This window comes from Natator depressus, chromosome 1, assembly GCF_965152275.1.
Source record: "Natator depressus isolate rNatDep1 chromosome 1, rNatDep2.hap1, whole genome shotgun sequence".
Classification (NCBI taxonomy): Eukaryota; Metazoa; Chordata; order Testudines; family Cheloniidae; genus Natator; species Natator depressus.
This window is the reverse complement of record NC_134234.1, coordinates 50,831,483-50,849,489: the sequence shown is the minus strand read 5'-3', so window position 1 is coordinate 50,849,489 and position 18,007 is coordinate 50,831,483. Positions and strand designations below refer to the sequence as shown.

Sequence of the window (18,007 nt, the reverse complement as noted above, 5' to 3'; positions counted from 1 at the left end):
AATGAATAGATTTCTCAACCCTAATACAAAACATTAATGGAGAAGATTTTCAAAGGCAGTTAGGTGTCCACCTCACATTTGTGTCTTTGAAAATCTCCCCTTAAACTATTTGACATATATCGGGCCTGATCTTGCAAATACTTAACACTCAGTGTAGTAATGAGTAATTTTAATGAGGTCATTGAGATTGCTCCACTTACCTTGGAATAAGTGTATTCATAATTTGGCCCATATTGGACCAGAGTTGGCTTTCACTCAAACCCATAGACAGACTCCCACTGAGTTCAGTGGCAGATGGATAGCCCATAATGAGTGTTTCAGACCCATTTGAAAACAGTTTGGAAATATTTCAGACTGTCCTGAATCAATTTTCTTCTACCCACAGCCATATATAATGTGGTGATCCTTAAAAACTTGCTACTTGCCTCAAATAACTAAATAAAGTTACTTAGCATTTATAGTATTCGCTATTGTAATTTTAGGGAGGGATAGGGAATTATTCAGATACTGAGGCAAATTTATTTCTCTAAGTCTATTTTTATGGGAAACCACTGCATTTTAAAACTTTGTAAAATTTCATTCTCCTCACATCACAGAAAATAACTAACAAATGGCAATTTAAAGCAAAAAAACCCCTTTTTGTTATGGATTGCAGCAACGTATTCTAAGTTATAAATTACTTAATACATTTTGTGTAGAGAAATCCTTGTAAAATTGTAACAGAGATCCCCATCCTTCTTTCCAAGTGAGCAAGTTCTTAATCACTGAGCTGGAGCAGCACATTTCAAGACTCTCACCCAAACCAATTATTTCCCATTCCTCTGATTTAAACCAGAGCTGATCTACTAGTTCCCACACAGACAATCATGAACTGAGGTCATCTGCTAAGCACAATGTCTATACAGATTGTTTAGTAAAGAGTTCTGCATGAGTTTGACAGGTTTGACTATTGACATATGTGATGTTTAGTCAGGATTCCAACTAATACATTAGATTCTCATGAACTGTAGCCAAACCAGTAAGGAGTTCATCCTGACAATCTTTTCTCACAATACATTTGAAAATAATCTATTAATTGCCACAGCTATGTTTTCTTTAAGTCAAAACACGGTTTATGTTTTATACATAAGTACACATACAATGTTTTAAAATACAGAATTGAAAATATTGAATAAAGTACGGTGCTTTAGAAAAGAATGTTTTCTGAACCAACTAAAGTTCCTTTTGGTAATTGGATGCACTAAAGCTGAAATTGATAATTAACTGTCTTTCAGTTTAAGAGATCATTATAAAGTCAAGCACCCAGCCCACATAATTACTATAACCTGACATTTTTCTTTGAATTCTTCACCTCCTTACAGTCTGTGATATAAAATATCTTATCTGTGTCTCCAGATGACAGCTCTTAAGAAACTAATCCTTTTCTGAAAATATCATCTGCATCTTTCTAGGGAGCCATTCTAAAGATATTAACTAATTGGATTTAACCTACACAGAACATTTTACTTTCATTTTTCCTACAAGATAAGTCCTAATCTACTAACAATAAATGCATAAGAAATGTAACTGCAACAAAGAAATATTTCCTAACAGAACTATTTCATTAACTTAACCCTTGTATCTCCAATAACAACAATCTTTGTGAGGATTGTAAAATGTGTACAAAACACACCATTTCATCTTTGTGAAAATGATTAGTGTGAAACAGTCACTTATTCGACAACTTGAAGTCATGACTATAAGAGATAAAATCTTTCTTGCTATCTCTGCTATCAGACCTCTACTGCGACATTCCCTGGATGAGAATGTGTATATATTATATATGTACATACTAGCCTCCCCTATAGTTCCAAATCTGAGATAATTAATTCCTTCCTTCTATGTAACATAACTGTGTAAAACTTTTTAAAAACTCAGCAAATAATGCAAGCAGAATAAAAGTCTGGGAAATGCATAAATATTGTAAATATTTGCACTTTGGGCTCTTACCATATTCAGCAAAATGTCTACAAAATCCTATAGAACACTCACAGAACTGTTCTACAATTTTACAAATTGCATCTCGGAGTCCATTAGTTTTTAGCTGACAGAACAGTAAACGCTTTTACTCCAATATTGAAAGACAATAGCAAACATCTTGATTTCCTGAATGATCAACAAAAAATTCCTCTAATTGCATTCTTAGTGCATTTTAGCCTTTTACTATCTATTTTCTCAATAGGGACTCAGCAAATGATTACCGAATATTTATATCTATCTGATTTACTCTTGTCCCAAGCTGTTCTGGTGCACTGTTAGAAAGCTGCCCTTTTCCACCACAGAGGACTAACATAATAAATAATAAATAATAATAATAATAATAATAAATCTAGCCTTCCCTCACAAATGACATGGAAACTTTCACTGACATTTTATTTTTCCCTATTTTTATTCCAACACACCACTTCTATACCAATATTGTACTCCCCTTTAAGACTGTTCCTCAAAGTTACTCATTTGATTCCCTGATGTGTGTGACACCTTTGTTTGTGCAGGTTAACATCTGCAATACGGCGTAAAAAGAAAAAAAGGATGGGGGAGGAGATGACCTTACAAAATAACAGAAGTTAATGAATTAAAATGGAATGGAAACAGTTACGGGGAAGGAGAAATCAAAATATGGAGATACATATCCTGACTCTTGAGGGTACAAAGCCAACCCTTTTTGTTCTAGTATGTTGCAACAGGATGATAGAGGTGATAGGAATAATTATGAATGTAAAAAAAGGCTCTCAAGTTATGATTAGGCCTTGAAATGATTTATCAAAAATATTTTTACCACAAATAAGCCATTTAAATATCTATATTCACTTTTTTCTGAACTAATTTCTCATTATTATTATACTGTACCTGCAATTCACAAGAATAACGTATACATTTTATAATTTTTATTGATGTTAATGGAATGGATTTAAAAATCAAGATACAGAATATAAAGTTAGCTGGTGTTTATCACAATATATACTTACTGCTATTCGGATTATCTCCTATAATATGGTGTCGGCCACTCCAGTACCAAAGAAGCAATGTAGCATCACGAGATCCAGAGACAATATAGCAATCACCACCAATATAGGATTCTGATCTGGCAAGGCAAGTAACTACATCCCAGTGGCCAAAAACAATCTGAGTTAATTTTCCTGCAGTAGAAGAAATTACAAGTTTGATTTCTGTATGTATTCGCATTCTTTTTTATACAAGTCACAACAAGCACATTTAAAAAACAGTGAAACCAAATACATTTAATTCAACATGTTTTTGGCCCTTTTGGACATTTGTAGCCAGCAGTAATTTGAACAGCCCAAAGGCTGCTCTAACTTGATGCTGGACAGATGGCCCTGTACAGAGGCTGCTCAAGGATCAGGGAAGTGCAAAGGTGAGCTTTAAACTATTCATCTTTGCACTTCCTGGACCTGTGCTCTGTGCAGATCAGCCACACCCCAAGCCCTGACCTTAAATGTTAAAAGAACATAAGAACGGCCATACTGGGTCAGACCAAAGATCCATATAGCTCAGTATCCTGTCTTCCAACAGTGGCCAATGCCAGGTGCCCCAGAGGGAATGAACAGAACAGGTAATCATCAAGTGATCCATTTCCTGTCACTCATTCCCAGCTTCTGGCAAACAGAGGCTAGGGACACCATCCCTGCCCAACAGTCATTTCTCCATGGGTTTTAACTTCCTGCTGTGCAAAATGATTTTACATAACAACTGGCTCTGTGGATGAGGGGAAAGCAGTGGATGTGTTGTTCCTTGACTTTAGCAAAGCTTTTGACACGGTCTCCCACAGTATTCTTGTCAGCAAGTTAAAGAAGTATGGGCTGGATGAATGCACTATAAGGTGGACAGAAAGCTGGCTAGATTGTCGGGCTCAACGGGTAGTGATCAATGGCTCCATGTCTAGTTGGCAGCCAGTATCAAGTGGAATGCCCCAAGGGTCGGTCCTCGGGCCAGTTTTGTTCAATATATTAATTAATGAACTGGAGGATGGTGTGGATTGCACCCTCAGCAAGTTTGCAGATGACACTAAACTGGGAGGAGAGGTAGATACGCTGGAGGGTGGGGATAGGATACAGAGGGACCTAGACAAATTAGAGGATTGGGCCAAAAGAAATCTGATGACGTTCAACAAGGACAAGTGTACAGTCCTGCACTTAGGACGGAAGAATCCCATGCATTGCTACAGACTAGGGACCGAATGGCTGGGCAACAGTTCTGCAGAAAAGGACTTAGGGGTTACAGTGGACGAGAAGCTGGATATGAGTCAACAGTGTGCCCTTGTTGCCAAGAAGGCCAATGGCATTTTGGGATGTATAAGTAGGGCATTGCCAGCAGACGAAGGGACGTGATCCTTCTCCTCTATTCAGCATTGGTGAGGCCTCATCTGGAGTACTGTGTCCAGTTTTGGGCCCCATACTACAAGAAGGATGTGGAAAAATTGGAAAACGTCCAGCGGAGGGCAACAAAATGATTCAGGGCCTGGAACACATGACTTATGAGGAGAGGCTGAGGGAACTGGGATTGTTTAGTCTGCGGAAAAGAATGAGGGGGGATTTGATAGTTGCTTTCAACTACCTGAAAGGGGGTTCCAAAGAGGATGGATCTAGACTGTTCTCAGTGGTACCAGATGACAGAATGAGGAGTAATGGTCTCAAGTTGCAGTGGGGGAGGTTTAGGTTGGATATTAGGAAAAACTTTTTCACTAGGAGGGTGGTGAAGCACTGGAATGCGTTACCTAGGGAGGTGGTGGAATCTTCTTCCTTTGAAGTTTTTAAGGTCAGGCTTGACAAAGCCCTTGCTGGGATGATTTAGTTGGGGATTGGTCTTGCTTTGAGCAGGGGGTTGGACTAGATGACCTCCTGAGGTCCCTTCCAACCCTGATATTCTATGATTCTACATAGGCTCATGAATGATTGTCAATATATAAAATCAAATGAACTGTTCCATAACGATATTACATATTATACTGAAAGAACATATATTTGTCCCACATTAACATCAACGGCAGACCTACAATGTTAGTCATCTTTTTCTAATACTCCAATCAAGTTTTAAGTAATACGGGCTCCAAATATCTTACAGTGGAAATTTGATCAGAACACAAAACAAAAACAAAGAAACAAAAAATCCTACTGACTATGGGTAGTATATTGTGTAAATTTGCTTTCACATTAGATCAACCAAACAAAGAACCACACACTATCACTAAAACCAAACAACTGAATGTAGAGTCCATGTAAAACAAATCAACCCACCCAATCAGAAAGATTGTAATTTAATAAATAGCTTTGGTTCATCTTTTTACACAAGGAATCAATTAATTAATATCACAATGGTTTGTATAGCTTTCATTAGCAAAACAGTAAACTTTTTGGTTTTCTATTACACCCATTATCTTCAAAATAACATCTGTAAGCTATTACAAGCAGATATTTATAAAGAAGAATTTCTATAATTTCTTGGGTGGTAAGTAAGCACTCTACATTAAATACTGTTACTATGACTAAGCCATATAGTGACATAAGAGCCTATAAGAAACAGACTATTGTGTTTACGGTCACCTGTTTCTGTAGAATAAACCCGAAAGCTCTTGTCCCAGAAGCCACAGATAAGAATGTAGCGATTATCTGCTGTGACCACGAAACAATGTGCATTGATCTGGATGCTCTGATCCACAAGGTCTGTGATCTGCCGTTTGTTCACACCAGAGTTATTGGCTGTAAAGAAATGCAAAACACATTTATGAATAAGCCATTCCAACACCTTCCTGTCATGCACTTAAGGGAGAAAATGAATATATTTAACTTTCAATGAACTGTGAATTTGTTGTTCAGTAAGCATTTTGAATATAAACATTTGGAGCTGTGTCTACTGGATGTCAGAAATATAAAATTATTGTGAGTCTTCAGGTTTCCCTTTGAATAAGGCAAAAGATTTTATATGCTGTGACAATTCTTGATAAACAGCCTAACACGTATACTATGTGATAATATTTTAAGTATTTTGCTGAAGTATTCTCCGATAAAAAAGCTACACACTGAACTATGGGAAAATGAACGAGGTCCATTTAAAATCCCAGTCCTAACATAAACAAACTGTATGGAGTCAATTCTTGGTGGTGTATCATCTGCGGTGAAGATCTCATCTTGTGTTATGTGGCCTTGATGTAACCCACACCTCCAGAGACTTAATTGGATCATAGGGTTAACAGACCCAATCAGATGCAGCTATTTAAATCCTAGGTGCATTCTTAAAATATGCCTGTTCATCAGGTATGGAGCCGGCACTGAAGACAGTGTCAGGAGAGGCAATACCAGCAGGAAATCCCCCGGGTGGAGGAAGTCTGAATGGGCTATGGAGCTCAGATCCAACACTTCTAGCTGCCAGCTCTGAAATGGAGTTGTTAGTCAGGAAAGATTGGAAGTAAGGGGCTAATACGCCCAGGACATGTTTCTCCTATCAATGGGCACAGGCACTATGCAGATATTTCTCAGTAATCCAAAAATTCCTATTATCGCTAATTGGGGTTATTCTGTTTAAATCCTTCACTCTTTGATGAGATAACATCTGAGAAAACAATCTTGTTTCAAACTTGGTTATAAAAATGAATATACAGAATGAGAAAGTGAAGGATAAATCTCCTGAACGACTACTTCTACACCAAGCCTTTCAGCAATTAATTAGTACAAAGAAGAGGGAACCTTTCGCTTTGAGACACTTCATATTACCGTCTTGCTTTCACTGATACTTCCAAAAAGTGCTATTAAAAGACCCTCCCACACACACAATTTCTATTTAAAATTTTTGATTAAAAAATCCCACAGCAAGGTTTTACAGTTAAAGCAAAACAATGACCATTAAAAATATAGGCCCCAACAATCCATTCTAACAGAGCTACAACATGGGGCCAAGCACAGAGGAAGTGGGAAAGGTGGTTTGCAAATAAATGAAAAACAGGTACTGGCATCATGGGAACTGCATCCTCCAGTGTCCCATCAAAATGCCTGCTTAAAACACCCTGAATATCTATGTGGGATGGGAATTAATGCAGTTGTAGAAGGAGAAGGTGGTCTAGGCCTATAATCCCTATTCCTTTTTCTCTGCAGGTCCTGACGGGTAGCCAGGGCAGAGTAATAGAGGGATTATTGGCCTGTAGTGTTTCCTGGAAAGGGCTGGGATGTACAACTTAAGGGACTTTAGAGTCATCCTTGAGTCCTTTAGCCCATGGAGCTTTATCTTTCTCTGTTCCGGAAAGAATGAGGATCACTCAGAGGGCAGGTCCTGGACAGTCTGTTGGACCTTGTGCGGGAACCCAAGGACTGTAACCAGGAACTCCTATGCATGGTCACCGCTGAAGCCATGGACCTGGCAGCCATATCAGCCGCATCCAGAGCAGCTTATAATGAGACCTTTGCCACCGATTTTCCCTCATCCACTAGGGAGGAGAACTCTTGCCTAGCATCTTGTGGCAGCAAGTCTTTAAATTTCTGAATGGAGTCCCATGTATTAAAATCATGTCTGCCCAACAACATCTGCTGATTTACAATTCTGAGTTGTAACCCCCGCCCACAGAATAAACTCCTCTACCAAAGAGGTCTAATCTTATTGAGTCCTTTGATTTTGAGGTTGCATCCTGATGTCCCTGCCTTTCTCTCTTGTTGGCAGCCAATACTATTAGGGACCTGGAGGTGAGGGGATGGGTATAAAGGAGCTGATAACTTTGTGCAGGTACATAGCACTTTGCTCAGCCCTTTTTGAAGTGGGGGGAGGGGATGCAGGAGTCTGCCACAGACTCTTAACCAAGCTCTATAATGGCCTCATTGAGAGGAAAGACTTTAGAAGGACCTGCAGTGGCTAAAATATCAAGCAGGCTGTGGGAGGACTGTTTTACTGCCTCCGTCTGTATGCCCAGATTTAAGGCCATTCCCTTGAACAATTCCTGGTGAACCTTATAGTCATCTGGAGGAGGTAACATGCCACCTCCTGAGACTGCCTTGTCAGGGCAGGAGGATGAGGAGGCCAGCACTGGTTTCTGTTGCTTTTCCTCCATTTCTTGATCTATGGGATCCTGTTGTGCCTGCTCCTGGAGTCTGGTAGCAGGCTCACTACCGGAGTTGGGAAGAGGTGCCCACCTGGTGGGAAGGTGCAGGACGCCTTTTTTGAAGCCACTGAATAGGAGCACCTGGAATATGCCCTGGAAACTGGGGAAAAACACCACAAATTCCAAAAGGGCCACAGGATCAGTGTAAAACACCGGTGACCTCCTGGCCCACCACTTGATGGTATTCCTGTGACTGGATCCATGGAAGGGTGGGAAGGTCTGGAGATGTAACGAGTGCAGATTCGAGGACAAGAGACCCAATCTCCTACTCAGAAGAGAATGTCTCTTTTTCAAGTGACCACAGGGGTGCAGCCCCTGATGGGGCCAGTGATTGGTGCATAGGTGGAGAGGTTTGTAGTGAGGCCAGCATCGCAGGTTTCCCCTTTGATGGTAGTGTTGGGCGAGCTGTCATGGGTAGGTGAAGTTTGTCCGGTACTGAGAGTTGTAATGATCCAGCTAGTTCCCCTATGCCTGCTGACACCAATAGCAATAGCTGTTTTACTGCCAGCGACACGAGTACCAACAGCAAGAGGAAATCCCTGGCAGCCGCAAACACCTCGAGCATGGTGAGTACCAAAATAGTGTTGGTACAATGCAGTGCCGCAGATCTGAGAGCTTCTTCTGGCTCTGGACTCAACAGTACCTGCATAGGTGCCGGAGTCAACAGTGCCAGCTTCTGCAGTACTGAGGCAGAGGAGTCCTGGGGATCATCCTCTTTTGGTAGTCTGCTTTTTATGACCCGTCCTAGGCACTGGGGATCGGGATCAGTGCTGGGACTCTGACACAGTAGAAGCAGCTCTCCTTACCGACATTGGGGCACTCGGTGCTAAGTCTGACCAGCCTGGCTCAGATGGAGATCTCAGTCCCGCCTTCATGAGCAGAAACTTTAACCTGGCCTTCCCATCTTTTTCTATGTGAGGCTTAAGTTCTTGCAAATTTGGCAATGGTCCCCAGTATGAGCTTCCCCAACACACTTGAGTGCGGGTCACTCAGGAGCATAGCCTTATTACAGGAAACGCAGGGCTTGAAGCCTAGTGACTGAGGCATTCCTTGGCACCGGCGATCAACAAAAAAGCAGATAAACACAGAAAATCTACCCCAATGGGTACCACTGAGAAATAAATATTTCTGGTGATTGTGAGTGCAGTGCACACACACCAATAGTAGAATGCACATGTGCACGCACTGGAAAAAGAATTAATATTTGCCTATTTTCTGTGTAAAATGAAGCACAACATACAAATATAGCTTAATCAATAATTCTTGAAAATACTGTTTTCAACTATATAACCATACTTTCATCCTTGACATACCAATCAATGGATCCATTTCAATGGGAAGATGATGGGCTTGATCCAAAGAATATCCTGGGGCTCCCCTGAGGCCTACAGATGAAAGAAGGAATAAAACAAATATGGAACTTGCTTATGAAATTTTTACATTGTTTTTCCAGTATTAGAATTGTAAAATGATTATACCCCATATAAATGCTTAATTTCTTCCCATTTCTTGTTATATCAGTTTTTAAGATTCCTTTTTCCATGTGACAAAATATATAAGTTATTTACTCAAATAAATAAAATTAAATACAAATATATATGCTAACTTTGAGCCAACACCTGCTGTTGCTCACTTCAGCATATCAACTCCTGATTTACAATGGTGTAACAGACCACTATGTTATATACAAATACTGGGACAGAGCCTCAGCGCCATTACAGTGGTACAAAAGGGGAAGGAAACTGGCTTAAACAGCCAACCGGGGATTCCTTTTCTGGAGGGAAATCCATGAGTGGTGTAAAGCTCTAATCCAGCCACTGCTAGTATACGGAATATTTCAGGGGCCTAGCCAGGAAGTGCCACATTTAGCAATCCTAGTCCACACAAGTGCTACTACAGAGTCATTACTGTTGGTGCAATGTAGAGCTATAATAAAAAAATCATTATTTGCCAAGAGTCACCATACACTGTATTGCACCAGAGTTTCCTCCTATCCTTAGAAACACATATCTTGAATATGTGTGGTTAACTGTTGGTAGTTGTTGGCTTTTACAATGATGACCCCTATATGTGTGTGAAGAAGATAACATTGACACATTTCTCTGAACTGAATGTTCAATAATGAGTGATGGAGATAGTTATAAGATGCAGCCCCTCTCCCATCACACATGGATAGTTTATATTAAATTACTATTCTGACAGAACAGATCTATCTTAAATGGCAGTATAATAGTACAAGTGCATAAATTCCATCCATTTGGGGAATAACATTCTAAAGCCACTTTGGGTGGAAATGTTCTGCTCATTGAAACGGCTTCATTATTTTTTCAGTTTACTTAAAAAAAAACCTGTAATTAAAAAGAAAATGGTATCTAATTTGCTTTGTGCTGCAAACTGAAATTGTGTAAAGTGAGAAGCACTTCTTATTGTCCATAATCTGTGATGTTTTAGTCAGAATTGACATTTCAGAGTTTTCTACTAGTTGTGGCCAACTTACTGAAAATACATTTATCAAATCCTCTAACAAGTACAACTCTGGACCCAGCAAATCAGTCATGTCGCAAGATCTCAAGCATGGTATCCATAAATGATTGAGAGAGGGGACTAAGATTTAAATTGGGCTCGGGACATAGCATGACGATCTTTTCCACGCCAGATCGCTAGACTGTTTGCCCTTACAATGTATGTAATTTATTTATATATATATATATATATAAAATGTCTGGAAAGTGACACTTATATTTATTTATTTCCTTTCCTTCCCAAGTCTCCATAAAAGGAAATGTAGACTATTGCAGAATATGAATACACACACATATATGGTCTAGGTATACTTAATCCTGTTTTAGCATGGGGGACTGGACTGAGTCACCTCTTAATTCCCCTTCGATACCTACATTTCTACGATTCTGTATAAGACTCAGAATATTGTGCCCCAAGCCCCTGATTGTTTTAGCTTGGGCTTCTCTAGATGCATTGTCATTGTGAAGTGTATCTGCCTTGGAGAAGTAGATACAGAGAGGGAGTTTCAGAGATAATGTACCAGTAGTAGTATATTGCTGTGGAGTCTCTTAATATAGAGTGAGTTGCAACGGTCTAGTCCTGAGGACACTTCAGTGGTAAAGTCCTAATCTGACAGGGAGAGGAAAAGTCCCCTGGTCAACCAAAGATGTCAGAAAACACTATCTGTTACTGTTGTGATGTGTGTATCCAGGAGCATGGTATATCAATGCCAGACAAATCATCCTTCTTTCTTATACAGGAGTTTGCTATACTAGGCTGTAAACATTAATGATTTTTTCTTTTCTATATTACTGAGCCACAACTTTAGGCCCTATTTATCACTGCGAATAATCCTCACAACAGGGGTGGGATGGAGAGGGAAAATTGATGGAGCAAGCACTTGTGAGGGAGGTAGCACAATTTCGGTGCAGGATAGTTGGTGGGGGGAAGGCAAATGACTCTTTCCGCAGGTCAGAAGACAAACCCAATCTTTTGTAATGTCATCAGACATCTGAAACTTACTTTCACCATACCTTTTAAATTAAGAATCTTCCACTGACAATCCTTATATTTAGTAATAACATAGTCAGTTTCTACTGATGAAATAAATGTCTAGAGTAGCATGTCATAAAAGTAAAGAGGGTCCTCAATGAACCTTGTAAAATCAGTTTTACAAATCAGTAATTTAACATCTCACCTTAGACAGCCAGAGACTTAGTGTGCACAAGCTATTATGGAAAAATTAAGCTGTGTTTACATCTTATGATGGTACCTGAGTATCTCTATGCACAGTTTTATGTTCATGAACCTATCCTAAATGCTAGATTGTTGGATTATTATTGTTGGAATAATTAAGTAAAAAACACTACAATTAAATAATGCCACAGTTTTATAATAGAATATACACCTTTAAAAGTTCTTGTATAATTTAAACCTAAGTAGGCAAGAGAGACCTTTTAAGACTGTAAACCAAACCACCAAGAATTAGAAAATTCAGCATTAAGACTGATACTCTGTTCTAAATTATACTGTTGTGAAGTAACAGAAAATGGCACATACGGTGTAAAAGCTAAGAACAGTGTAGGATTTATTTTGAATTTCTTGATTGTTTTGCTTACCCTTCTCTTTTGCCTTATTTATCCAAAAGGCATTGTGGTATTTTGGATATCTACCAGGTCACACAAAGGGTGCATGGTTTAGTTCACATATGATTTGTGAACTGAATTCTGCATGTTAGCAAAGAGGTTCATGTTTTACATGTATGTAAGTGAACAAAATAGTTACATGAACCTCAAGGAAAAATCAAGGCCTATAAGGCTTCGCTTAACTAAAGCATGGTTGCTAGGGAACACCTGAGGTTTCCTTAGCTACCGCACCAGCTATTATTTACCTTTGTCTCACTAAAGTGGTGGGAAGCGGGTGCGTTTCACTACTCCCACTGCACTACTGCCCACTAAAAGATCCTTTTAAGAAATGGAGGAGACAGTAACACATACTAGGAGGTTCCCCAAGAAGCCTGCTAATGGTCAAGGGTGGTTAGCCAATGTCCCCAGAAGACCTGAAACATTTACAAAAGACTAACAGAACAATATTATTAAAACTAGTATTAAAGTACTGTAGGAGACTGACTTGTTTATGGTATCTTACATTGGGTTCCTCAACTGCCAGTGTCAGAAATGACTGTAAGCAAATGACTCTTTTAGTCACATGGCCACTACCTGTAGCAGGCTCAGATTACTAATTCCAAACAGAAAACATTTTTCAAATACATTTCCACTTCACAGTTTATATATGCCAACGACTACTTCTTGCCCTTCAAACTTTCAGGCTATGGGGATGAGCAAAATTAATATAATTCTCTTTTAAAAAGAGATGTGTAAAACTCTGGATAAATTTTGGGTACCTCTAAATGTGGATGTACCTGATATAATACTCAAAGGTAATGATAAGTCAGATACCTGGATTTGTTTAAACTACCTTTAACCAGATAGCTGTGCATCACCATTGACATGTGTATTGCACAGTGACAGAGCACAGAAACATTTAGAATAGAAGGGAATGTTGAAATAGATCCATGACCACTTAGTTGTTCACAGGGGCAATCATTAAGTTCTTCTACTTCACCCATACCGGACACACTGTAAGCGGAGCCAAGGAATATAGTCCTTTAGTTTTTGCTTGTACTATTGGCTCTTGTGACAGACATCTGAACATAGCTGACACTCCCTCACATAGTGAGCAGTGATACACACATACTAGCTAGGCTAGTACTATGTACTCCTGAAAATTGTGGCATATTATATATGTGGTGTCAAGAATAATAGTACTGTCCCAAAAATGTTACATCAAAGACTGATACCGATGTAGCACAAAGCAATTGGCTGCCAAGCTCACGTGGTGGCTTTAGGGAGGGTGCTTCTTGGAGTGATACCATGGAAAATGGACACTGTGAGTACTCAATATACACATGGATAAATGGGTAAAAATTTGTTGCCTATCTGTAGGCGAGTGGGATTAACCCAGCTACTCCACTTGAAACTAAATAAGATGCACTGCGTACAGAACGTTTAAATAAGAGATCTATCTATGAGCACATACCTACTGTGTTGTGCCATCTATTCACTGCAAAAAGTCTGCTGCAAGTCACAGTTACCACTGCAGGAATGGTAAGGTGGGGAAGCGTGTTGGCTGCCACATGTGTGACAGGAGAATTTGATGGAAATTTCAGCACCATTATAACATCCTGCTGCATCTGATCTTTAAACATGAGTGGACTCTGTGGAAGGAAACACTGTTGAGTAGAAAGGAGAAGAGAGCAGAAGAAAACAGAAGGGATAACACAATTAGTGAGGAGGTCTGAGGGAAAACAAGGTTAAAGTGAGTAGGCAAACACGTGTACATACAGGGAAAACAATGCTATCTGCACTAGCAATATAGGAGGGAAAACTATTGCTGGATCATTACATGAGGACAAATAGAGAAGAGGTATGGTTAAGGTCCATTAGGTTATCATTACAGGTTGTAAAATGATAAATCAGCATTAATTCAAAAAATCAAAATACAAAATGATCAGAACAGTTAATATTCATACACTGTAGATAGGAGTCAAATAGAAGAGTCAGTTAACCCATTATTACATCAAAAATATAAAATTGTATAAAGTCCAATGGCTGAAACAAGAATTTTTAGAGGAGGAACTCAGAAATCCCACAGATGATTAGTTATATTTCTAATGTATTATAGATTTAAGTTAATCCTTTAGAGAAAACTACATGAATTGACTTTACTTTTTAATTCCTTACAAATCATATTTAAAAGTATAAATGATTATAAAATCAGGGTCATGATTCTGTAGGTAGAACATAATTTTTTTTCATGGCTAGTAACATTTTTATTATCAGTGAGATTATATGAATCATAGACCTCAAGAGGGACCTCAAGAGGTCATCTACTCCAGTCCCCTGCACTGGTGGCTGTACTAATTATCTAGACCACCCCGACAGGTGTTTGTCTAATCTGCTCTTAAAAATCTCCAATGATGGAGATTCTACAACCTCCCTAGGCAATTTATTCCAGTGCTTAACCACCCTGACAGTTAGGAAGTTTTTCTTAATGTCCAACCTGCTGCAATTTAAGTTCATTGCTTCTTGAAGCCCAGTCTGAATGTATTAGATGTCTTCATAAATTAACTGCTGTATCAACTAGGATGAATTCTAGGAAGTTTAAGTAATCGTTTGCTTTTCTGAATCTATCGATTTAAACTGCTGTCTAAAATACATTATCTACATTTTAAAGATCTAAAATATCTAGCTATCATGTAAATTTGCAGATACTGTTTAATTTAAAAAAGAGCAAAACTAAAATTTCCAGAGGAATTGCCATTTGCACAATGTGATTTTCCTTGTGTGTAATGGAAACTATGAAAGCTAATGAAAATATTATGATCTATTTACTGAAACTTCATAGGAAGTTTCTTGCCCTCAGCTGTTTACACCAAAGACGCTAATAGAGACAGATATCAGTATTTTTCACTTTGGCTACATAATATAATTCTCTAATGAGCACATAAAAGAGTGCGTTGGTAATTAATGCTGAAGTTCAAATTGAAATTACAAGGACATGATGTGTTCTTTCACAGGAATGGACAGAAGGGTTCCAGCATGATTTGAACTACATTTCTTCATTCATGACAAGCAGCCAATGTTCATAAATCACTCTGGAACGTTTCCCCCTTTTTTTGAAACAAAATGTTTAATATGAGAAAAGCATGCAGTCATTTTTATTTCATGCGGTTATAATCAGCAAATACATATTTATGAAGATAGCAGTTTTTGAATCCAAGATTGGGCAACAGAAGTCAGTGACTGTAGGAAGTTAGAGCTATTCCAACTTCCACCTTGCTGTTTAAGAGCCTGCATGCAATTTCTGCACAGAGTAAGGGCTATGGCATTGTAGGCAACTCAGGGCATGAAAAGAAAGTGTTACTTAAATAGGTATTTTATGACCTATAAAGGATCCTCAGGTTGAAAGGAAATAAATTCCCAACCAGCAGTTATATCTCACCAGGTGCATGGCAGAGCTCCGAGGCGGATGTGGCTCAATAAGCAACTGAGATGGCGTCTGTCCAAAGTTCTGTATCTGTGCCTCCATGGCCTGCAGGGAAAGGAGAGTGATTGTCATAATCAATATGCATCAAAGAGATAGGTCAACACACTATTTGACAATGCAAGCAAATCCTAAGTCAGCCATGAAAAAAGTCCAGAAAATTCACCGGGTGCTCTTCTCTCAGGCTGCAGACTCATCCAAGTGTTAGTATTTTGTAGACAAGCTTTGCTTCTCCTTTCAAGCATGCTTCAGTTAACCAAATAACCATTCTTATTTCCAGTAGCTGGGGTTACATGTGAAAATGTTAACCTGTGAGGACATGCAGTTAAGGGTCTTGAGAGATTTCTTTGCACCAAATACAACACATATACCTTAATAAAGTCCTTTGTAAGGAGGAAAGTATGAGGATCTCTAATAAAATACGCCTCTGGGATCTTAAAGGAGGGGGAAAGCAAATTGAGAAATAAAATTCATGGATAATGTATAAGAAAAAAATAATCACAATTTCACTAACACAGTAGTTAAAAATAAAAAAATAATGGAAATATATTGTTTCAAGATACTATAGCTACAGGAGTTACAATAAAAGTCTTTAGATAATCATCTAACTTCTTGGTAGTATTCTTTTACCAGATAAGACAATATTTAGTTTTTGTGTTTATTTTGGATCAGTTTTTATACCACAGAATATCGACTGTTGTAAAACCATGAAATATATAATTAGTAATTTCAACTTTAAATTTCAGGACCAAATTCTGCTCCCAGTATATGACACTGAGTAACTCCATAAACAGCAGAAACTGGCCCACAGACCGAAATGTTTCAACCACTTACACAACCCACTCAGACATATAACTGTTTTTAAGCTATATTTAAAACAATTGCTGGCAATTTTTTTATTGCTGTCTCCACTAATGATACTATTTAAGAACTCTACATGCCTTTCAGACACACAGGCTGCATTTCAGTGGATTTCAGAAAATCCAGAACTACACTTTAAGTTAAGCAGCTGATTTTAAAAAATACTAAGTGGTATATACCCATATATTTGAAAGGACTGTGCCCTAAATAATTTTCTTGTTTGCGTCAATGATTTTCTCACCTTAGCATGCAAAGAAAACAGCACCTGAAAAAGCCCCCTAAAATATAAACCCCATTGATAAATTATATTATTTCTTCTAAAACAATTTAAGAGGCAGTAGAACCTCTTCAATGTGCAGTCTGATAAAATGTACTCTTTATAATCCACACACAACAACTGTTGGCCTCTCCCCATTTCTCAAAAAAGAGGCTGTAATAGATGCCACAGGGACATTTCCTAAACTTTTGGTAATATTTACAAAATATTATTGCAATATATTTCTAATATTCAATGAATTATCATAAATAATATACTGACAAAATAAGAATCTAAGACAAAGTCTAACTGATGTCAATGGATGACTTTCCATTGACTTCAGTGGGCTTTGGATCAGGCCCTGAGTGAATAAAGTCCATTTTGTGATGCGTTATTCATGTTTTTATAATAATTGCTTACTCACTCATTAATTCACAGAACGGGCTAGTTTGCAGCGGGTCTCCTGGGGCCTGATCTTGCAAGGTGCTGAGTATCACCTAGAAACTGAGGAGCACATTCAGTTTCTATTGACTTCATCTCCTAATAGGAGCTCAGCATCTTGCAGGATCACACACGGGTGCAAACTGGCAAGTTTCCATTGTAGCTGTATTTTAAATACACAGAAACTTGATTCAATTCAACACAGACATAGTATTTTATATTATGCATGTTACTCTGTAACAACACTTATTTTTTGCTTTAATTTGTGTGAATTTGGTGTTCATAAGTGTAAACAAGGACTAATAGCAACAGTTAATGCCAGACATAGTGGGATATGCAGGCTTCCATGCAACTCTGGTAATAATCAGTTGAAGCAAATAACTCCCACTTATCAGTGGTTCAGACAATTATCAAAGTTATTACAATAGTGCTTTTTAAGAATCATATTTTGAAATACAAATGTGAGTTGTTATATTTACTACCAATATTGATCACAAAACATACATTCCTCTACCAGCTTTTATAATGGTTGCATTACTGATACTTTCCTCCTCTTGTAGAAGCACTGAAATTAATTATTACATTTTGTAAACTGATGCCCAGTTCTAATTCACTCATTTGGTCTCATGTTGCCTGGTCTCAGGAATATTCTGATTGTTCAACTATAAAGTCAATTTACATAAACGTTTTTGACTTTGCCT

The 18,007-nt window shown here is 38.4% G+C and overlaps 1 protein-coding gene across 6 annotated transcripts in view; it reads right to left on the bottom strand.

The window, feature by feature from the left end:
• The window catches only part of NBEA (neurobeachin), an 844,329-nt gene that overhangs the window by 17,289 nt on the left and 809,033 nt on the right, over nt 1-18,007 (bottom strand). For all 6 annotated transcript variants that reach the window (XM_074959554.1, XM_074959563.1, XM_074959572.1 and 3 more), the window contains 5 exons: nt 15,707-15,796; nt 13,742-13,934; nt 9,454-9,525; nt 5,601-5,756; nt 3,009-3,179 (listed from right to left, as the gene is read on the bottom strand). In XM_074959554.1, the coding sequence (XP_074815655.1) occupies nt 3,009-3,179; nt 5,601-5,756; nt 9,454-9,525; nt 13,742-13,934; nt 15,707-15,796 (682 nt within the window). The remainder of the gene's footprint in view (nt 1-3,008; nt 3,180-5,600; nt 5,757-9,453; nt 9,526-13,741; nt 13,935-15,706; nt 15,797-18,007) is intronic.